This window comes from Corvus moneduloides, chromosome 8 (assembly GCF_009650955.1).
Source record: "Corvus moneduloides isolate bCorMon1 chromosome 8, bCorMon1.pri, whole genome shotgun sequence".
In the NCBI taxonomy this organism is placed as follows: Eukaryota; Metazoa; Chordata; class Aves; order Passeriformes; family Corvidae; genus Corvus; species Corvus moneduloides.
The window spans coordinates 22,257,732-22,282,361 of record NC_045483.1 but is presented as its reverse complement, the minus strand read 5'-3'; the positions used below and the strand labels follow the sequence as shown (position 1 = coordinate 22,282,361).

At 38.3% G+C, this 24,630-nt stretch overlaps 1 protein-coding gene across 8 annotated transcripts in view; it reads right to left on the bottom strand.

Annotated features, from left to right (window-relative positions):
* The window catches only part of LRMDA (leucine rich melanocyte differentiation associated), a 748,939-nt gene that overhangs the window by 608,012 nt on the left and 116,297 nt on the right, over positions 1-24,630 (bottom strand). For 7 of the 8 annotated variants that reach the window (XM_032116838.1, XM_032116837.1, XM_032116840.1 and 4 more), the window contains one exon: positions 6,553-6,653. In XM_032116838.1, the coding sequence (XP_031972729.1) occupies positions 6,553-6,653 (101 nt within the window). Of the gene's footprint in view, positions 1-6,552; positions 6,654-10,866; positions 10,992-24,630 lie in introns of those variants that run through there. The other variant, XM_032116841.1, reaches the window with a different exon arrangement.

Here is a 24,630-nt window from a genome sequence, read left to right as displayed (position 1 = left end):
AGTATTTTTAGATATCCATAACATTTCAACACTATTTAAAAAACAACATCTTGTGCTTACTGTAGGACATCCCTTTAAGGGTAAACTTTGAGTACTCACCTCAAACTACACATCTACTCAATTGAACTTGATACATTACTGCAGTAGTAGAAGAAAAATAACCAAGAATTTATAAATTTCAGATTGCTTAGCTACAGAAAACATTATCTCTTTGGTGAAGTCTCTCTATACAATTCCATTTACCTTCAAACAGTAAACAATACCCGGTATAAAATTTACAAACATTTGGAAACTATTGCTTTCTTAAAGTAAAAAAGAAACTATTACTGAACATTTTTCTTAAAAGAGCAATACAAAATCTTCAATACTTAAACATTCTTCTTTTACATAGTAAACTGTCGTCATGCTTGAAAGAAAATAAAAAAACAAGGAGAGTGAAACAGATTAACTGCATAGCTCCAATACACTTATTACAGACAAGATACTATAAATCATCTTGAAACAAAACAGGCAATTATAATGTGCACAAATGTTATGATATTATGCATCTCTACTGGTCCAGTGGTTTAAATTATTGAAACTGATGGTTGAACAAGGGCATATTGTTTCAACACACTTGGATTCCTCGAACAATTCTAATTCTTCCTTTAGCTATCCAGTGTTCTGCAGATCTCTAATGTCAATAAACAGATAGATAAATGTTTCTTAAATAATTCAGGGCACATCTAAGGAGATTAAAATATATGTCCAAAATTTCTCTAGCAATATCTTTTGTAAAGGATCACATAGGTTTTTTCCCTTCAATACTGGAAGAAGCATCTAAAATTAAAGCAAGTACATACATCTTCCTTCCAAGCATTCAGTGAGGACAGAGCAGCTCCTTTCTCCTTGTAACCACTACCCCATATTTCAATCCTCTCCACCTCAGTGTAAGGGAAACAGGAGTGAGAGCCGTAAGACAGAATCATTTCAAAACACAATCAGCTATTTGTAAACACTCTTTCCTGCAGAAAATCTGCAACTGTTAGTTGCAGGAAAAAGCAGCGCGTAAGGTAAATCAATTAGCTTGCTAATTTCTCACCCTCATTCATTTAGCTCTGCACTGTATTTGTCGTAATTGACTATAATTATGTTAATTACCAACTCCAGCATAATTACTATATTTATTGTCATTGAGCACACTATGTACCCAAAGCAAAGCTGGCATTTGTTGGGCATCAAAAAAATAAATAAATAAAACCACACAACTGTCGGGAGGGCTTTCTCTGAAAACTGGCTGATATACCTTTAGCAAATGAAAGGGCAAAAGAGATTTCATGCAATGCTAGTTTGAAAGCATCGGTTCATTAAGGATATTAATTTTCTGATAACTACACATTTAAGCATGACACACTGGAGCAGTATCTACAGGATTTAGCAATTATTAATGCGTGACAGTTTCAAATGCTAAGTGAATCAATTAAACAGCAGCATTCACAATTTGAGAAGAGATAACTGCTTCATAACTGCCTAAGACTACAATTTTCACATGACAAAAAAGGGCCATTCAGGCTCCTTCAAAACCTGACAGGTCAAGAAAGAAGTTTGAAACAAAAGCACCTTATAACCATCATCTCTCCTCTTTACTTGTCAGATCAACTTTGCTAGTGTCTCCGCTGAAATGGCATCACCATGCCAGCTGCCACAAGGTGATTTTTCATGTCTTGTCAAAGAAATCTTTTATTCTATTTGCTCTGCATTAACATGTTACATTTATTGATCAAGCCCTTTCTGCAGCCACAGCAGGGCACTGTGCTCTTATGCCTAAGGGGGCTTTGATGTCCTGGTGACATTCTAGACCGAATAATGCACATACTAAATGGATTTAATGCAGAAATGTGTTTGTGCATGACAGCTACATTAATAACAGCCCCTCATACTGATAAATATGCAATTGCTACGATTAAGAGTTACCCAATTATGGTGAAAATATTTTTCTACCTTATAAATAAAACCATCAAAAAGTTTTAACAATAGTACGTTTTCTTCAACATTTTAAAGTGCTATAAAGATGAGTCTAAAGGCTTTAAAAAATATGTCATGCTTTGTTTTGAATTCTGGCTTTTATTTCCATCTCTCTTTTGTTGTTCAGCTTCCTGTTCTGCATGTCTTATTGCTGCACAGACTGAGAAGGTGGCAAGGAAAAAAAAAAGCCTTTCTTTCACATACTCAACTTACAAAGAGGAACATGCCCTGTAAAAACTGAAGCCCATTTTCAGGCTGCCACTTGCATATTCCCCCAGGCAAAAAAAAACAGGAGGCAGAAGAGAGAAAGAACATTATCTAGTCCACAGAGAAGACATTACAAAGCCTCAGCCTCACAAAAGTCATGGAGGAACATTCCAGACTAGGATTGAAGTTCAAGGGGATGTTTTCATACACACACCTTCTTCATCAGACAGTAGAAATTATGCACAAGCACATACTGTGCAAATTATTCATGCTCCTAGCAGAAATAATCTGCACCCTAGAGAGAGGGAAGAGATATTTGTATCTCCATGAGCACAATTATTGGATTAATCCTTCCTCATTGGCCAAGATTAAAGATTCACTCTCCCTTTCACCTCATAGCGTAGACCGAGAAGAAATCTCTGGAAGAAAAATGAAAACAACTCACATGCTTAAAGCTACTGAGGACAAAATTACAAGATGGGCTTCTCGGTGAACTGAACTCTAGATGTTATTTATGAAAGCATGGCACCTATTTGTACAAAACCACTGACATCTCTTATTCAAGTGCATTTAGCCTTTAATATGAAAGGAAAAATTGTATACAAAGTCATCTAGGACAAGCAAAAAAAGCTTTGAATAAGTTGTGGGTTGTCTGGGGTTCTTTTCTTCCTACAAGACAGTAAGATGCATCTAAACTAAAATCTTTGTATTTCATCCAAATCTCTACTCCCTATTTCCATTAGATCCTTCCTGCTCACTTACTGCTTTCTTTCCTTCACCAGTGATTACTATTCTTTTTTTAATGAAATCTTTAATTTTCAATGATCAACAATAGTTTGACTATTGTCATTCCACCTTGAAATCCTTCACAAAGTGTCCAGGTAACACTAACACTGACACATCAGTGTCTCTTCTTCCCATACTCTATGCCTTCACAAAATGAGAACCTGGGAATGTTTTCCACATATTATGAAAGGACTCTGTTACTAGGGAAGGCTATCAAATACAGTTGCCATGAGAAGCTCAGGAGCAGACTTCCAAAGTAAAACATCTCTGCTCCTGAAACATGCCTTATTGAAAATACACAGTGTAAACAATTCATTTCTAAGATAGCTGAAAATCACTATCAAATCAAAAGAGCTGCTACAACTCAGGCCATTATGACCACACCAATAAAGCTGAAGAATCACAGCATAACTGGGGTTGGAAGGGGCATCTAGAGATCATCTAGTCCAATTCCCTGCTCAGAACAGGGGGATTTCAAAAGTTAGATCAGGTTGCTTAGGATTTTGTCCAGTCACATTTTAAATATCACCCAGGATGGAGATTCCACAGCCTCTCTAGGCACCTCTTCCACTCCACCTTCCCTGTGGTGGCTGGAAATTCCCTTGCTGCAGCTCTGACAAGTGCCTCTTGTTCTTTGGCTGTACATCTGATAAGAGTTTGGCTCCGTCTTCTTCACACCCCTCCCCCCTCAGCCCCAAAAGGAAACAAAAGGTATCAGAAAGTATTCAAACAAAATCTGTAATGAAAACTGCACAAGAAGTCACAAGTGGACTATAGCTGTCTGGGATTGAAGGATTTCCTTCTGCCAAAGACATAAGCACGAGGCAGTCCAGTGGTACCATATCTTGCCAATTACAGCCAGCATCTTTTAAGGACACACACTTTTGTCCCTTTGCCTCACACACAACATATTGCAGTTACTCCTCCCCTTTCACAACATTCCCATATAAGTTCCCTTGTACCTTTCTCCTCTTTCTTTCCTTTCCCTCACAGGGAAAAGGGGAGATGTGTAACCATTGTGACTGGTGACAGTCACTTCGACCGCCAGAAGAAGAGTTGGATCCATGTACTGCTCAGGGTAATCAAGGAGCAACACTAGTTTTTGGAAAAAGGCAAACAGGAAAGACACAAAAGCAACTTTTTATGATTATGTATCAAGTGCTACTATTAGATCTACCACATCTGATGCAAAGATAATTAAGCATCTACACAGACCCTAAATTTTAATTAAGAAAGAGGGAGGGGCTCTAGTCTGGGAAGAATTCTGAAGTCAGAAGAAAGCGGTGAAAAATGTACTTTCCTCTGTATGAAATTGCCAGTTCAAAAGATCTAATGACAACCCTCTCCTCCTCTGTTATATGGATACGTCACAAGCAAAAAGAAAATAACCAGAAAAATCTGATAACAAAACCACCACACTTAAGAACATTTGGTCTTCTTTTTTCCTTTCAAAAAACACACAAACTCTCATCCAATAATAAATCAAATTGAAATGAAAACTAACATCTTTACTGCAAGTAACTACTGTGCTAGCAAAACACAGTATTCTCTTCATCTTTTCCTATATTCTGATCATCCTTGGTGTTCTTCACTCAACTTACACCTTTACCAAGAGTTAGCAAGTTATACTAGAAAATCAAACTCCTTTCTAAATCAACATTAATTACAACATTGTTTCCCTAGTGAAAACAACATATTAAACTTTTCAAATTAAGCATTTACTGGTAAAAATCATAAAACTCATTGCTATACCATAACATTGTTAGATTTTTAAGCAATAATACCTGTTTAAAGAAGATGACACTGCTTACACTTTCTTCAACAGCTGCTCAAGACATTCTTCTATATTCACATTCATTTAAGGTTATGACATTTATTACATATCTTGTCTGACTTTCTCTATAATATGCAGGTATGGAGTTTATATACAAGTGCAAATCAGTGTGAACAGCTACTGTACCATAAACACTTCACTCTTAGTTTCTATATGCTTAGTAAATCTAAGCACTGCTCAAATGAGAAACCATTACTGCTCTCATCCCACTTAGTATTAGCTTCTCAAAGGGGGAAAAAAAAAAAAAAAAAAAACACTTCTCCCCTTTCCCAAATCTGATTTCTGGTCTTAAAATACTTTTACAGATTTACAACTACAACTTCTCCTACATCACAAGCTGATTGTTCTTCCCCAAACCTCAATAAAACCAAATTATATCCCTTCTGAAAAACAGGCTGTTTTGGGCAGAAAAGGAAAGAAGGAAAGAAAACACAGATTTCAGAAATACACCACCAATTGTACTCTCCATGAAAATATGATCAGAGTTTTAAAGCAGTATTTTACATCCAAATTTAATGTTATGATTTTACTTTATGAAATAAACTCAGAGAACTGTTCTTCAAATCATGCATTAACCGAAAGAAACAAACACTTTTTTTTCCCAAAAATGTAAAGAAGGAGCAGTCTTGTCAACATGTTAAATCTAAATACACATACAGACCTTTAATTATCTTTATGACAAAATGAAAAAAATTACCATTTGATCCCCTCCCCCAGCAAAATTCTCTTTTCTGATTACAGTATCCAAAGGTACAGAGTCACAGTATAAGGTAACAACAATCCACAGATTTAGTGTTTCCTTTGCTCTGCTACCTCTTACATGTAAGATTCAGTCTTTCAGAGTTAGCAGAGGCTCAGAAGAACATTTATGAGTGTTAAGTAAGTTAAAATCGATGGCTGTTTCTTCTGGGAAAACAAGGCACCACAGCACACTACTTTTTGTATTACTCCTCACAAGCAGGCTGTGAGCTTACCCCAAATAAAATAAAAGGAAAATGAATTAATGAGTCCAACCCTATCTCCACAAACCTATTTTTGTTATTAAACAGACAATTGCACTCCAATTCTTTCTCCCTACTTACCTGAATATTTTTCAACCTGAAAGATACTCTGCTGAACCTCACCAGGCTCTCTTAGAAGGATTAAATGAAATGGGATACTGTAGTAGCTAACAGGAATACTACAGAATCCTAAATCAATCCATACATTAAAATACTTAGAAGGAACTACAAAAAGAGCTTAGCTTCAGCACTTAACTACACAGATGCACAAAAATAAAATCATAGAACAAAACACATCACCTGGGAAAAGAGCATTATAAAGCGTTTATAGTAATAACCAGAGGTCCATAAATAAAATTTTTAAAAAGGGAGAGAAGCACACACTTCATTTGTGTTTTGGTTAAGGAAAATTCACTTTTGATCCCATTCTTCATTTCTTCAGGTAACAACACTTATTTTCCAATTGAAGCAGAGAACAAACCATAAGCTTCTCAATAGGCATCATTTATGTTAACACGTAATAATTTTCTGTACTCACCTGGTTATTTGTGCTCCAAGTGTGGGAGAAAAGAAGACAAACATTACCTATAAAACAGTGTCGTCCACTTGATAACAACTAAATTTACCCGACATACATGTTTCTACTTTGAAAAAAGAAATATTCTATTTTAGGAGTTGGTATTCCAGATTGCACTTGAAAACCTATATACTGCCACATACCTTAACAAGTTGAAGCTAAGATCTAGCCTTTTTGCCATATGTCCATATTTTCTTCCTAGGAATTCTGGAATCTCTTCACAGTCCTGACTAATGTAGGACACCTGAGAATTGGAAGCAACAAGGAAACATTTCATGAGTAGATTTAGTAGTTTCCCTTCCAGATTCTGTCTCATTGATAAAATGACAACACGCAAGACAATGAATTGTCATTAAGCTTTAAACTACCTAAGTTTTACAGCTATTAAGTCTAAAACACAATCTCATTTTCCTATTGATACCATAAACTAAGTATTTGTTACATCTATAGTCTTTATGTATGTTTTGTCTCCTTCCAGGTAAAAATACTTCTATTAAATATACCACATTTCTTCTATTTCACTGTTAATACTTTGAGCTAATGTTACGTTGTATTACCATTCTAATATGCTCCAGAAGAAATTCGTTTGAAGGATCAGAAGCCATCCAAAAGATCTTCCCGTTTTATGCTCCATACACAACAAACAAAGATTGTTTTCTAAATTTTGGTGCAGAAATACCTAAGGAGTGTACAGTCAATCCATTCTCCTAACCATTCCTTGAAAAGATTATTACGCCCAATAACATGCTAGGGACAGAGCAAGAGGGCTGCCCATGACCTGGAAAACTAAGCCTGCAGCCTCTTTTTAGACAGTCATGGAAATCTTAAGGATTTCTGGCTTGACCACCTATGATCAGATCACACTTCTAATTACCCCTCAAGTACATGTAAATGTCTTTTCTCTTTTTCATACCAGCCCATCTAACCCACCTTTAGCAAACATAGGAAGAATTAGTGGTAGCACAAAAACCAAGCTACTCAGATTCTGTTTGGTTTTATTTGTTTTTAGTCAGGATGAAGTGAGTGATAATATTTCCAGAAAAACACAAAAAGTAAAGCAGCTAAACTTTTTGTATCATTTCTGTTGCACTGTTTTAGAAGTCATCGGTTTGATTTCTTTGAAGAAACCCCACAAAGCTTTTCAAAACTATTCTCATAAATTCTATTTATCTATACTGGCTCATCCTTTCAGTGTTCAAAATACTGGTATTTCAGATTTTGTGCTGCAGAAATCTTAGTTTCCCTTAATGGCCAACTTGCTAGTTAAGTACCACGTTAGACCACTATCTATACAATACTGTTATATATACATGCTTAATTATAAAGTCACTTTCAATACTATATATCCCACTAGTCTAAAATATGTTAGATGAAAAATATGCAAAAAAAAGTCCATCAAACTTTGTTTTGATAGTATTTCACCTTCTGTTAAAACAGAAACTCCTCTGCAGAACAGACTGACAGTATGTACTTCTGCAAGTCATGCTGATCTCCTACGCTCTGAAAACGATTGCCTCTGATAATACTATATGGCATCCCATTTAATTCATTTTGTTCAATAACTTCAACAGATAAAGCTGACAACAGTGAAATAATTTTTATGAGGAGAAAACAGGTAGCTTGAAGCTCAGTGTAACAACTTCTTCCCCTTGTTAAATCAGACCTGCTCTTGCAATATATTCTGCTGCCAGACATACACACAACTTGAGCAAATATAAGAACAAAAGGGAAAGGAATTGTTTTGGATGGAACAGAAAATGTTTTGCAGAATTTATTAAATTAAACATGTCGGGGTTTTCCTCCAGTTTACATCCAAGATACTTACAATGCATTTTACAACATACACAAAGGTATGCATAAAAATTGTTTCATTCTTCACTGAAAAGCAGATTTCTTTAAATTAGTGCTTGCAAACCCTTTGAAAGGCATCACATTAACAGCTTAATAATATTTTGGATTAAGCATTTGGTTCAGTGTAAAACATTGAAACAGAAATGACTAAAATATGATGCCTACTAACACTAGGAGGGCAAGACTCTCTTGAGCAACTACAAACATAGCAAGAGCACAGACTCTCACTTTGCTTTTCACCCAGGGTGGAGCAGCTGAGAACGAGCAGGGGACTCTGGCCTGTTACACGCTGCTTCAAAAACTTACCTGGCCATAAAAGTTCTATCCACAAGAACAAAGTTGAAGAAAAAGGTTCATACAAATGTGGTTTAGAGCACACAGGAGGCAAAATACACAAAATGTTACAAAGCTTCAGCCTCTGAACTATGATATACAAATATATTTACACAACTGGTACAAACAGATTATTCACAGGCATATTTGCAGATGACATTGTTATCATGACCTTTTAATGCTGAGGCCTTGTAAAGGCATTTTACATCCATGGAGTCCATTTCAGCACACTCACAGTACAACACCATTTTTCAGTTTAAAACTATTATATTTATTTTTCCAGGAAATATACAAAGAGCATTCAGCTTCATACTTCTACACTCCACAGACAGGAATTTGCTTCAGATATCAAATAACTCTACAGTAAGAACAACAGAAACTGCCAGCAATGCAATACATGATAAGCCTTTTTGAAAAAGTTTTACAGAGTTATTTCCCCACTCTTCTGCTTTTTAGTCTTTGAACAACACTGATATAAAACAAGACTTCAGTAGACAGAAGAAAGAAGACTATTTCTTCATTTTCATTGTTTCTGTTCAAAATCATCTACTCGTGAAACAATAAAATGTACATAATTCAGTATTCTTCCTTTTGCTTCCATCTCAAATACCCTCAAAATGAGTATGAGCTTCCATGTACATATCCAGAGACATCACCACTGAGAGATGAGAGCAAACTTACTTTTCCCAAGACTCCACCTGTTTGGCTGCAAGGCACATCAGTAACAGAAGATTTCTTAGATTTTTCTATATCAGTCACAGAACATCACACAGGATTAAAAACTGGATGTAGAGGTTTCCATGGCTTAAGTGTCCAAATCAAATACAGTACAGGTTGGTCACAGTTAGTCATTACTGGTGTCCTATTCAATACCCCACCAAAATGTTCAGTTTCCCACAAAGGCCAGCATCAGATAGGCTATGGAGGCCTGAGAAATTCTTGCAGACTCTTCAACACACTGTATGCAATTCAGGAAAAAGGAATGTTTTTACAAAATATTTAAGACTTCAGTTAACGATCAATAGCAGTTGCACCTCTCTTCTGCTCTAGTTTCAGAGCACATTACCATTTAGTCTCTGTGATCATTTTACAATGATACTGTAATCTTAATAACCCATAGAGTAACATCTTTATTAAGGAATGTCACCAAAAAGGTCATGTATGAACTCTCAATACTGCATATTCTCTCCCATTGAAGGGAATTATATCTGGAGAATATTTCCAGTCAGCTGAGCATTACATTTTACTCCATGCTGTTAGAAGATTGTATGGTGGGCACATAGCCAAATTAAGGGGCTCAAGGTATGCTCAAGGGAAAAAGGCAGCATGTCCCTCAGTGCCAGAGTGCACCACAGAGACCACAGGAACTTTCCTGCAGCAGCTGTAAAACTAGCCAATTGCCTTCATACTGCACACACTTACATGAATTCTACACAGAGACAGTGGCCAGATTAAAGAAGCAATTAGATGGGCATCATCCTGGTTTAACGGCAAACCATTTTCAAAAATAAGTCACACTTCCTTCTCTTTGGAGGAAAAAAAAAAACAATTCTAATTTTAGCCACAAGTTCATCACTAATGTCATAAGCTTTTAGCCAGATTTTTTTCAGTAGCCATACAAGGCGGTGGGTAAAGGCCAGCAGGATGTGTTATATTTCCCAACTTCTCTCTAACCAAAACGAAACGTACATAGTGTTTTATTTTCAGGAGGAACAACACTTAGCAGATTTCAGTCCTTCTCCGCGGCCTCCCCCAGCCCGACAGAGCAAGCGCGGCCCCGTGCTTCATCCCGCTGGGAGCGCGCTGCGGCGGGAGCCGCGCTGCCGCCAGGGCACAGCCTCGGGGCCGCGCCTGCTGCACGTGAGCGGCACAGGGCAGCGGCGGAGCGGCAGCGCAGCCCTGCCCCGGCACCGGCGCTCCGCTATCCGCCAGCCACAGGAGCGCACCCCCATGCCGCGGGACTCCGGGCACATCCCCAGGGCGCTGGCGGGGACGGCTCCTCAGCCCTTTCCCTTCAGCAGCCTCGCGACAGCGCGGCGGCGACGGAGCCGATCCCTGCGCGGCGTCCCGTGGCGCGGTGCGGCTGAAAACTAAACCCGGCCCCCTGCGCGCCCGCCGCCCCCACCGAGCGGCAGCGGCACCGGCAGAGCGGCGGGAGCCGGCGCGCAGTCGGGGCAGCCGCTCCCAGCGCCGGGGGCGGGGACGCGCCGGCCGGGGCGAGCTGCCCGCCGCAGGTGGGGCCGCCGCCGGCCTTGCGGGCCGCGGACACGTACCTGTGCTCCGCTCACCACGACCCCTGCCATGCTGCGGGGCGGCCGCGCCGGAGGTTCCGCGGGCTCGGGGCCGGGCCGGGCTGCTGCCTGGCAGAGTCAGCTGACGCGGGCGGAAGCGCGGCCGGGCCGGGGGCGGCGGCAGCGCGGAGTTCCCGCCGCCTCCTGCGGCCGGGCCCAGGGCGCAGCCACGGCCCCGGTGGCACCGTGCGCCCAGCGCGGGGCGCGGGCGGGCGAGAGCGCGGGGCTGGCGTGGCCCGAGGTGTGCGTGTCCAGGGCACGGTCATCCCTGTCCGGCGGCTGCTCCAGGCCCCGCGGCGACATCCTACCTGGAACGCGAGTCCGAAGCAGCACACAGCGACTGCCGCGCCTCACAGAATGAGTTAGGTCGGAAAAGACGTCTTAGACCATCCAGTCCAGCCTAGGACCGAACACCACCACACCAACTAGACCATGGCATGAAGTGCCACGTTCCGTGTTTCCTTTACACCTCTCGGGACGGTGACTCCACCACCTCCCTGGGCAGCCCATGGCTATGTTTAATCCCTTTCCATGCAGAAATTCCTCCTAATGTCCAATCCTAAATCTCCCCTGGCACAGCTTGAGGCTACATCCTGTCGCCAGCTACCTTAGAGAAGAGACCAACCTCCATCTTTCCAAACCGTCCTTTAAGCTGCACTCACCCTTACTCCAAGCCGCCTCTTCTCCGGGCTAAACAATCCCAGCTCCCTCAGCTGCTCCTGATAAGACTTGTGCTCGTTCCGCAGCTTCTCTGCCCTTCCTAGCACCGGGCCAGCACCCCGTGGTGGAACAGGCCATGGGACGAAGGGATGGAAATAGCCAATCTGTCACACTGGAGGAATCAGGGCTTGGATTTCATTTCCCATAAGAAGCTAGATGACGTGGAGCATTACCTGGACTGGCTTTCAACCTACTAAGCAGCTCATTAATTTGTGGCATAAAGCATAACTTGCCTTTGAAAAGATATATATCACTGGTAAAGCAACACCTACAGAAAAGAAATGAAAACATACTATCTCCAAGAGAGGTCCACATCCTCATAGCAGTTTGTTTTTTGTTTGTTTGTTTTTTGTTTTTTTTTTTTTTTTTTTTTTTTTTTTTAGAACACAGGGTAATTTGCGTGGAAACCAAAAATACCTTTGGAATTATCAGAAAAGCCTGTCAAACTAGTCTTTCAAGATTCACAAGAATTTATTAATTAAAAATTCACAATAATTTATTAATTAAAACAATGGCATGATGTTTGGTTATCACTGTTTAGGCAGACTAGAAGAGCTGCAGGTTTTCTGTAAGAATTTTATACAAGACTTTTAAAGGTTTCCCAAGTTTGGATCCTAAATCCTATTAGTCATCTACCTACCTCTTCAGCTGCCTAAACACCTTTAAAAATCTGGCTCGTTTTTCCCCTTTATTGCTAATATAGCATACCTCACTCTTGCTGAAAGCAGAGGCACATGCTGTGAGGGGAAATAAGTTTCAGAAGGATATGTATTCCTCACTGCAAACCACTTTCTGGAGTTTATTCAGCAACACAGCAGAAACCAATACTGTACTTGCTGCTCTGCCTCAGTATCAACAGAATAAATTCTTGGTACAGCTGTGGCACTACACCTTCTCTACAGCCATCTCTCCTTCTTCGCTGACTGCTGGACAGGAAACACAGAGCAAATAACTGAGGAAAAAACCGTTTTTCCTCCCTGTAGTTTGTATTGTGTTAGAAATGTCAGTGGGCCAGCATGCATAAAAATCAAAATACAGCCAATGAATAAATCACTCCAGTGCTTTGCGTGATCTACTTTTCCTTGTAAGACAGAAGAATCAAACCCTTCAGCCACAGCAAATAAGCTGATCCTACGCTGATGAATAAAAGTTCTGTTTCTCTAAGTAAGAGTTTTCCATCCAGGCATACTTGCTGGTTCAGGTCATCACTCAGCATGCTTCAAACAATCAGGGCCTTTATTTATCTATTAGATTATATAGTAAATAACATATGCCAAGAAAAACAAGTACTATGAGAACTGTAAATTTAAACAAAGCAATACATTCTCCTCTTTCTGTATCTACTTCTTTTTATCTCTCTTTTAGCTACAAGCATGTGGTTCCCACCAGAATGAACACACAGCTCAAGGCTCAAGTGGCCCACTGCTACAGTTAGCTGTATTTGTCTTAATGGAGTAAATTCAGTTCAATACTGCACTCATGTAAAATTGGAATAACTATATTGAAAACAATTTAGCACATCATTATCTATATTATTAGGATTAATTTTAGTAGAGTGTTAGCTGTCACTTTAGAGATATCTACAAAGAAAAGAAATCCCTGCCTGGATAGTTTACAAAATAGCCCACACAAATAATAGCAAATTTGGGGTTTTTTTTCCAGCTTCTTATATTGCCTGTTGCATTAACCTGCCATTGATCCTCCTACTTACTAGGCAAGACCTTGTCGAGAGGGAAAAGTTGCAGGTGCAGCTCCCTAAACCAGGTGACTTAAATTGATTTTATCATCTCCTCAATCAGTCGAGCTGAATTTTGTAAATTAAAAAAAACAACTTAAGGAGGTGGCAAACTTTTGAGTGCATCAGGCTTATAGTCATTCTTTTGCAACAAGTTCAACATTTTCTTGTACAGACATGGCCTAGATTGTTATCTGCCATGGATAAATAATAGATCCCAGTCCTGTGCTGTGTAACAAAAAGGGAGTGCTACCGACCGCAGTGACAAAATGGGACCATTATACTGTAGAGGAAGGGAAAAACAAAACTCCCTGGATCAGAGGAGAGGAGAAGAGAGATGGCTGTCTTATTGTGATGCTTCTCTAGACTTTGAAAACTTACATCTCAACAACCTTAATTCTGCTGCCAGTTTCCTACAGGAAGATTGGTGAACTTCTCAAACTTTGTATTTTTAGAGTCTGCTTTATTCCCTAATTTCTTAAGTGCCCATCACTTGCACATAATTTTCAAAAGCAGTGAAAACTCACAGCTGTCTGCCACTGAAGGATTATTTGTAACATCTAATCTGAAATTGTAAGGAAGTTATACCATAGTCTCAGATTTCAGGCTTATGAGTCAATGTGCTCATTAGTTTGTGCCCCAGGTTGTTATGAAGCTATATAAATACTGGAGGGCTTCTCCAGCATTTGAGCCTGCTGATCATCAGTGTCACTTTATAGCACAGATTTGAGATGAACATGAGGCAGCCTCTAGGTTCAGGCTGTTTTTCACCTTACCATATATATTTGTACTTCTGAGCATCCTAAAACATTACCTTCTTGAGTCCTGGCCCCACGTAATCTGCATCATCTGAAGATTTTATTTAGCTTTGATAGAGCTGCCTATATGAGTAAAGCTTCAAAGGACTAAAGTTTTCACTTATAGAGTATATTTTTCAGTGGTTCCTCAGAAGCTGAAAGTTTTGTGAGGATTCTTTGTAGAGGTTAAAATAGTTTACATGACAGTTTGCCATAGCTGACCTTTGAAATGTCTTTTCTACAGTGTATTTATATGAAAAAATATAAAAATCACTTGTTTATTTAAATAATCAGTTTCACTGCCATTAGATGCAGAAGGTGGCACTTCTGTATGGGCCATTCAATATGATTTCCTAAGATTTTTAACAGAATATTGCCAACACTGCTTGATATGTGAGCTACATACAGACAAAACCAACATGAACTTTAAAAAAAAATGGGGTTTTTGAGTTACACTAATATGCTTAGTACATCTCTGATACATATACATATATATACATATATATGCTGACCCATTCTTTGAGTAAAGAGCATTATACATTCAAAATAATACCTGGAAACCAGTTCCAAACAACTGGGAAGCAATGTGTTGGAACCCTGGTAGGTACCCATCAAATCTGCCACTTATAAAAGTTCTTCATATAATAACAGAGCTTTATGACATTTTAGGAGTCAGTTGCTTAAAATGTGTACTCAGTTACAATTAGGAAATCTCATTGACCAAGCAATTAAAATAATTAGCTAATACAAACCAGTAAATATGGCATAGCACCAAGCACCAAATGAGTTATGTCATTTCATATAAAGCCTTTGTATACAAGCATTTCCCTATCTTAAATGAACACTGAACATTTATAAGAGGAAATAATAGCAATCCTGACTGTTTCATTAACTGAAAGTTATAAAAATATTTGAGTTAATCAAAATGGTCTGTTTTCCAGCTTGCAGCACACTATGCATGTATGCCTCCATGTACACAAATACAATTATCCTATATTTCAGAGTAAGTCAAATAAACTACTGTCTACTTAAAAAAACCCCACATATATATAATTTCTCCTGACAAAATAGTGTGTTTGAACAAACTGAGTTTTCTGAAGCAAATGATTTGAGACAAAAAAATCTTAGCCAAGTAACAGCATTCTTCCAACCTGACCTTCAGAAAATTTGGCTCACAGTTTACCCATAAAACTCATTTTCTTGATGCTAACAATGAAAATATTGTTTCATAATATTTGTTAACAAGTATCTACAGCAATATGATGTGAATACAAACTGAATCCATTTAACTGAATAAGATTGACTGTAGTAGAGATATTTTTCTCTGTATTACCAGAGGAACATTTTATTCATATGTAGCTTCCCTTACACCTGTTTTTAATCACAAACAGTTAAATAGGGTGTTTAATGTCCAAACTAATAACTTCAGATATCTCCCAGGAAACAGCATCACTAGCACTCCCTGCTGTGAAACATGCAGGAAAAAAAAAACATGACAGAAAGATGATAAAATACAAGAAAGTATGTAGTTTAGTCCTACAGAAAGAAATACAGTAATGATGATGTCATTTGCCATTCCTAAGCTGAACTGCTGGAAATTAGGTTTCTTCTTTCCTATCTCCAAACTATTTCTCATACTGCCACTTATAAAGATATTTAACAGCCAGTGATAAACAGGTTAAAGGGATCTGAAAAACAAGTTACGCATATGTATTCAATACACTGGTACACCTTTTCTTGAACAGTATTAGTATGGTAGTGTGATAAAGTGCTATAAAACTTGAAGATAAGAACATCTGAGTGACATTAAGGTGTTGGGGTTTTTTCCAGAAGTGTATGCCCATGCTGGAGTGTTTGAAACTCTGCAGGATAGATTTGTCCAGAAACGCAGTCAATGAAAATTGGTTATCTCCACTATACTACTATAGTACTCTATACTACTGTAGGCTCGTGTAATAACTCTGGGTCTGCTTTGAGTTTCCTACTGTTAACTAATAGCCTTGATTTATATTTTCCATTCTTGTGGAGACTCATATGAGAAAGATAGGGGGGATTAATATTTTTACATTAATCTAGAGTTTTTGAGTTTCACCCTTTCCCGCAACACAAAAGCAGAGTGTCCAATCTGATATATTTCCTACTTCTTGCATTTTGGCTCTTTCATTCCTCCAGTGTCCCCAGAAAAAACAGAATTATGTCTAAAACCATCTCTGGGATATATTTGATTATTATTTTCATATTATATGGCAGAAGTGTGGTATGAGCACAGTGAGGCTACATGATCATTGTGAATTAATGCAGCACATAAGCTCACTCACTGTTTTATTGCAAAGGCACCCTGAAGTTCAGCATCTTCTGATGTCTTTGAAAAGCTTCATTTTGTAACGTTGTTAGCATCCTTTTAAGGTAAGTTTATGTATATACTTCAAAATGCATTATTCTGTAAGCTGAGTTTTCAAGAAACAGAACTACATAAAAGCTTTGATGACAGGAAAAAAAAACCTTTCATAAAATTTGTACTCTGTAATCTCATCTCACTTCCAATAAAGTTAATGACAGTTTTGTTGACCATGGTACGACCCAAATACAATTAAAAATCCCTTATGTTACATTATATTAGCACACTATAGCTATTAGGCTAGAAATATATTTAGTAAGTTACATGCTCAACAACTAAGACATCACAATTAATTGTGCAATTTATTTCTGCCTTCTCATAAGATATGTTGTGGTACAGTGTTGTATTTTGGTGGGGTTTGGTGTTTGTTTGGTTGTGTTTTATAATACACAGAATTCTGTTTCGTTTAGATTATAGATTGGACAGAGATAAGTAAACTACCTCAAGTACATAAAATATCACTAAGTTCCTCGATGCACTGTATTACCAGAACTTCTAGCATTTGTAATGCACTTATTCTCACTCTATGCCAAGGGGAAAAAAAAAATCCTCTTCTTATTATCCTACAAAAAAGGGAACTGGGGCACAGAATGGATGCTTTATTTGTATAAAAACTTACCTTGTAGTCATCTAGGAAACTGAAGCTACACCTCCCAAGACCTAGGTCTGATACCCTAACTGTACACAATACCCTGTCTTGCCTTTGTCTTTGGTGTAGGTATTATATAACAAAAATTATTATTTCCAGTAAAAAGATGGGCAAGAAACATAAATTCTTTACTCCAAGTAGACAATACCTGCAGCAAAAGTTATTCCAACCTAAAGGTGATTATGATTCTCTGTCTGTCCCATCTAGAGTATAGCACACAGAAGAAAGATGCTGACATGGGGCATCCACAAGCTTTGTTATTGCAAGATTATTGGAAGATTTGGACGTGTTGCCAAAAGTAAACATATAGCACAAACCAAAGATGAGAAATTGTATTTTTCAGTCCCTTATAATTCATGCACTCTAAATGTTTGGGTTTTCTTTCATAAAGCCATCAAAAGGATGCCGGGATTTTCCTTCTGCCAAGTTTCAAAGTCCTGTTGCTAATCATGGAGGCACAGAACACTTAATAATAAGATCGTAAGTTTTTTTTAATTTGAAAGGATTCAGTAAGCTTGGTATGGAAGCTTTTGCTACCACTTCTCCTATAATTATATGGTGCACAAATACACAGGAATTACTTTTTCCTAAGCCTAAGACAACTGACTCACAACAGATCTGAAGTGCTATACTTCCCTACAATCCATTATGTATAGGTGAATTTCAGGTTGGCTGGCTGCACAATTGTGGGAAAGTAAATGGCAATACTGAAGCAACTGTACATCTCTGGGCATTGATGCTTGCTCATAAGAATGCAGCAATCAGAACTCGGGGGGGAAAAAGGGTACTAAAGCTAGGAGAAAGTCTAATTTGAGGCCATACAACATTGCAGTTGTATTCTAAATAACAGATTTGAGGTTCACTGAGGTATTTTCTTGTTACATATCTCTGTCACAATGTCTGAGGCAGCAGCTGTCTGTCACACTGTGCTGGTTTCAAAGACGAAACAAAACTATTGCAGGAAGTGCTTGAATACAAAGGTCTAAAACAAAGGAAGTGGGTGCAGAGGCCAGAACAGCTTTCGTTGAGCTGCTCTCTCTTGTTCAGCTGTCTTGGCAGCTCACTGTAAAACTAAATTACCAGACTAGCCAGAGGTGTTTTGGGTTCTTGACGGGGGAGTTATGGGGTGCCTTTTTTGGGGGGAGTGAAGGGGGGTGGGGGGTGCGGGGGGGGGAGGATTTTTGTTTGTTTTGTTGGGTTTTGTTTAGTTTTGATTTTATTTTCTCAAAAAGAACTATATTCACCTGATTAATCCAAGAAGACACATTCTGCATCTTATTTTGCAAACAATACTGCATAATAAGAGAGACCCATCTATAAATAGGCACATACTATTGAAAATACACATTGGATGGGGCCCTGTCCCCCTAAGAGCCATGCCCCTAAAGATGTGTCTTTACCCCAACAGCAAATGGTATGATCACGAAGGAGTTCAAGCCAAGGTGTGGGAATACCTGACATTAGGAGACAGGTTCCTTCTGTGCTTCTCACAGCTTCATTCTTTAATCTTACATCTTTGAGCAGGTTATACCATCAAAGGGGAGAACCACAGCCTTCCACAGAGATAACAGATACATGATACCACTGCTGAGAGGAGTAGTAAGCAGGAATAGAGTCCAATCAGTAGTCAACCTCCTACACTTTCATGCGGAATAACTTCTGTATTTTAAGTAGCAAATGCTTTTGTTCCCTATTGTTCAGTTCCAAAACAGTTGCTGGTTTTTGTTATACCTTTCAAGTACCAAAGATTCCCACAGAAATGTATGGAAGTTGCTAACAATTTGGATGGTTAAGAAAGAACAGAGCCCAAACAAAAGCCACCATCCTCTGCAGATTGTTAAACGGCAATTTTTCCCGTTACTCACTCACTACTTTCATCCACCCATCCTTCTGGGTGAGGAGGGATAAATATAGCACAGCTAGCATTAATTCTGCATCTGGAGACATCACTAGGAAAAGAACATGCACACACATGATGCAAGAGGGAAGAGCTGAAAGTTACAGAGGTCTCTCCAAGCAATATACTGTCCATTAAAATTGAAATATATACATAAACATGAAAACTACAAGAAACAGGTTTTACACTTCTTGAAAATGTGAGAGAGTTCATGGGAAAGCAAGGTGGTTTAGTTTAATTTCACCCCTCTTGAATGGTGACTTCAGCATTTTATTCTTTTCTTCTACTCTCCTTGCATAAAAAAATATACTGAGAAATCCTTCAAATCCAGTAACATGTATAATCCCCTTTCCTAGGTAAGATGAAGCAGCAAGAGTGACTAACTGTAAATTCTATAGTACCTGCTGATCCTATAAGACATTTTTGTCCTAGGTTCTCCAGGTTCTCCTGCATCTATCACAATTCAGTCACACAAAGTTCAGTCCTTCAAAAGCTAAAACGTCATGATTAAGCAAGTGCAAGAACAAAGGAGCCCAGGGCAGGGTAAGGTATTTTCTGCAGAAACTGCTCTTTAACAAGAAAATGGCATTACTGTGAACAGGAAATGCAGGGGAAAAATTCCAACTTGTGAGTCAAGCAGTCCCATGATATTAGGATTAAATTCATTACAACTTTGCCAAGAGTATTCCACTCCTTCTTTACAAAAACCTGTGTTTCTAGACCCTTCTCACTATCCAAGTGGGAAAGTGAAAAGAAAGAAAGTAGCTGAGCCAATGTAATGAATCATTCATTGAGAACAGAGTGGTCCTCCATAAGTTGTATGTTATGTTTTAGTCTCCAAACCACCTGTACAAATAACAAAAAAAAAAAAAACCTTTCGATAAGCCTTCATTTGGTAAGAAACACAAAAGAAATAGCAGACTAAAACCAAAGAGATTTCCTGTTTATACTGCAGAGATTATTAGAGACAGACCAATGCTAAATTTAAGGAAATTCTTGTCTTAATTTTGGAATCCAACTTTGACTCCATACGTATAAAAGTATCCAAAAACATGCTGATATTTGGCCATCATGCTGGGGACCTTTTCCACAATTACAAGAGAATGGTTCAGAGCTTCAAATTACTAAATGTTCCTCTCAAGTAAAGATGAAAGTGGACTGATAACAATATAGTAGAAGACTGACAACAATATAATATAAAGCTCTTCATGCTTGTGTTTCTTGCTGGAATCCCACTCAGATGAGTAAAGCTACTGTCAGCTGATGGTGTTGGAAAACACACATGACTAATTAGGAACAAACTATTTTGGTTCAAGCAGAGAAATGTCCACATTACAAAATCCAAACGGAAACAGATACCAGTGGACATATTTGCAAAGGCAATGATTGACTGAACATCAAAAATAAAATCACTTCAAACTCTCCCAGGGCTTGTCTCTAGATTGAAATGGAGATAGCATGAGTTACACCATGATGGTGTAAGATCTTCCGTTTCAAAGTCGACAGTGCAGCATATTTTAATACCATTAACTTGCCATAACCAAAAAACACCACAGGGTTCTGGATTGGGATTTATTTCTAGCAATGATTATACTGGTGAATCTGAGTGACAGAGTAGTTCACATGATTCCGTACATTCCTGTGCTACATTTGGGTCACATGTGGAATATTCTGTACCTTGTTAAGACAAGGCTGGGTGAATTCTGTAATAAAAAGTGAAGGCTAACAGACCTACTCACAGATGATGCTGTGGTTTTAAGATTTAGTCACAATGTTGTTACAAAAGACTTCATACCAAGCCATAGAAAAAAGGTTTGGGAAGTTTAAAATATTATTCATAAAACTTTTGCAAATTGTTTTCCTCTCTGAGGAGGGAAAAAAAAAACCTACCACAATAACAACAACTCTGTTGATTTTAATTGGAGTAACTTGATTTATGTGACAGGACCCAGCGAAAAGGAAGCTGTCATAACAGATATCATTATGGATCAGGCCCACAGGACAGAGGAATAAAACACAGTTTCACAAATTGAGTTCATAGAGAAGTAGCAGTAACCAACAAAAACTACTTTATTCTCAGCCCAGAACTCTTGAGAAATATGCACAGTTAATTCTCACAATAAAAGGAAATATCCAGATTAGCCAGCCAAGTTTCTAGCACTTTTTTCTAGATTTGTCAGTTGACTTAGACTTCCCTGCTGAAACAAGAAAGAAACAACCATTAGGCTGTACTTTGTAAGAAGGTTTTGTTTGTACCTAATTTTCAAAACAATGCTATGCAGTAAGTAAGAGAACCTGCAGAATTGTACAATCTGAGAACCACGTGTTGAAGATGAGGTTATGCAGTAGCAGTCGTGGATGGTTATAAGCAGCAGCCATTGGCTTGTTTAACCTTATCCCAATTCATTAACCTCTTATTAAAATATTTATTGATATTTCACTAAGATTTTTAGTAATGAAAACTTTTTCTTTTCTTGAGAATATGCACCCTGGTTCACATGCTAATGGTGATACACAGTCAGGAAAGGTCTCACCCGGCATCCCAGACACGGTACTGAAGCCTTGTAATCTCAAAATGCAGTTTGACCCACACTTCAAATACAGCAGCCTGGATACAGCATGTGGAGCTTACTGTGGAAAATCCCAACCACCTTGGACCTAATAGCTAACTTGGAAACTTTTCTCCTCTTTTTTTGATCTTACAGTAAGTACAAGTCTGACTTAAAAGAAAATGAACTGAAAAAACATTAAGCTTCACAATGTGGAAAAAAAAGCAGGTGAAATAACCTCAAAGGTGCAGCAGCATGATGAGTATTTCTGTTTATTCCATATTTTAATTCTTATAAAAGCTTAGCAAGACGTTGAATACAGTTCTTCCCTACTGTTAATTATTCATTATGAAAAAATACATATGTTAGTGAAGCTACAGAACTGTCCACACTGTCACAAACAGAAAAAAGTTCTAATTTTAAGGTAACCACAGGTCTGAAAATCTTTTGTTATCTGGAAAGTTTGAGGGTGTCTGGTTTATATTAACATTTTTTAATTGCTCTATTTAAGCAGAAAAGATAAGACCAAAACCTTCATCAACTAAACAGGTAAGTGAGAAAAAAAGAAGACTTGACAAGTCCACTGATTTTAGAGATTTTATTTCAAGCTTAATGACCACTTATATATAATGAATACATATATTTCATCATACTGGCCCATAAACTGACATATTGAAAATAATATTTTCAAATTGTTATCTACAAGGAAATTTATTAGCATTCATCTTCTCCTTCTAGTGAATGGAAATGCATGTTAATTCTCTTCCACATTTACCACTTCAAATTGTATTCACTGTACAGTATAATAATTTGTCTTTCAGTGGAAAGATAAGTAAATGTGTTTGTAAAAATTGTTCATAATGATCAGTCCTTACTGCTATTTATACTGGTTATGTTAAAATATAAAGAAAGTCCTACCTAACACTTCTAAAATGTCATTCACCTGCAAATTTCATGACATTTTACATATATAAACCAATTAAGCACTACTATACCCATCTCAATTAAGCATTAATATCCCAATTTTACAGTTAGTTACACTGAGGATAGCTTGAAAGGTTGGCTGTCTTGCTAATACCACTCAGGAGTGGGGATAAAACCCAAGAAGGATAATCACTTCTCCATGTGTAATTAAAAATGAAAAGTATTTTCCAATCTTGTAGAATGGAAAATATAAAAATAAAAGGTAAAATCAATGGACAAAAGTTTGGGCTCTTACAGTACTTCTATCTTTTCTTGTGAAACAAACTATTGCTTTACAAACTTCTTGGAGAGAGATGAATACGTATGCCGAAGAGATTTCTACAAAAGTTCCACAAGATGTGGTCCTTTAGATCAAAGCAAAAACTGTGGCCCAGAAGTACAGCCCATACCAACCTTGCCTCTCCCCACCCCCAAGCCAGGCTAAGCATCTCATACTGAACAGAACTTCCACTTTGTACCATTTGGAGAGGGTTTTTCAGCTGACTCCCTTAAAGTAAGTCCAGGCTACTTTATACTTGTTTTAACAACAAAAATCAATGTATCCAATTAACATAATCATATAGTGTCCCATCATATTAATTCTATCAAATTTGCCAGTCTAATGCCACTAGGAAATAATTTTATTTCAATTTTATATTCTGATGTGCAAAATAAAGGTCATCCTGTTTATCCTGTTGCTGAGGCACTATAATCTATCACTGATTACAAAACTGGCAAACCAGTGTGTTTGAAGGTGCACATCCTAAATGTAACCCTTATTAGCAAGCATAACTGCATAGCTTTTCTGTATGCTTTTAGTACTAATATCTAGTACTCATAATTTACTGGTTTATAAGTGCTTTTTTATTAATACCTAAACTTATAATACTTTATTGCTTTTAGTCCTCTAACTTGATATGGAAACAGCTATGGGTTTCTCATTTTGTATCAGATTTCTGCATATTCTGTGTGGGTGAAGAAAACATACTAGCTACTTTGCTATATACTGTGCTGCTACCACACCTCTAAAAGGGGTCAGTGACAAATTATGATCTCTTGGCATTCACTGTCTTGCAGATTTTGCACCAAATGAGGCAGGGATGATACAGAGGTGATATCATTTAATCTTCATGTTCTATCCTCAAGACTGTCATCATGTCCATGAACTAAACAACAGAACCAAGAGTGTAGAGACAATCTCTGTTCTGGCACTTCATTTTTTTCTATGCCCAACCCTGCATGCTTAATGTTCTTTTATTTGAGAGTCACTATGGTTGTCATTGACATTCTGAGCCAGATACTTAAGAGTTCATCTATAAAGCCCTTGTATTTCTTCCTTGTAAGAGAAGAAAGGGTCAGCTCCAAGTCCTGTTTATGTGGAATGGACTGATTTCCAAACTGGCTCCACAACTGTCCTTTACCATCTCCAGCCATGGGCCATTCTAGTACTGTGCATATCTTGTAATCACTTAATCAATGCCTCATGTCTAACATGACCTCTCAGGTGTGCTCTGTAAAAGCAATCTGACCCAATGTATCAGTTAGTGACAGCTCCCAGCATGCCAAAAACCTGTTAGAGGACACCTAGAGGACAGCCATAATGCTGTCGTGTCTGACAGCCCCAGCTCCTTCAAGAGGGAAAATCAGCCTGGCATAAAGGAAGTCTGGAACACCAGTTTTCTACCCCTGCACAGTCTATCAGCTAGAACTTCCTGAGGCCATGTAGGCTATCATCCACCCCAGTGCAATAGATCTTTTGATATTCTAGGGCCCACACTGAGGACAGGTAACTGGAGAAACCTGTAGCTGTTAAAGATCTTTTTTTTTTTTCCCTGGAGCACTTCATAATATTCCACAAGCAAGCATACATAGGCCTTCTGGGACGATATAAGGGCACTACTGACATCCTTATCTTTTCAGTAGGCAGCTTTCAGGGTTTTTCCTTCAAGATGCTCATCTCCATGGCCGGAAGCAGCCACGTCAAGGTGCCACCAAGTCACCTCTTCTTGTGTGCTACTGAGAAACTTTTCCTCAGCAC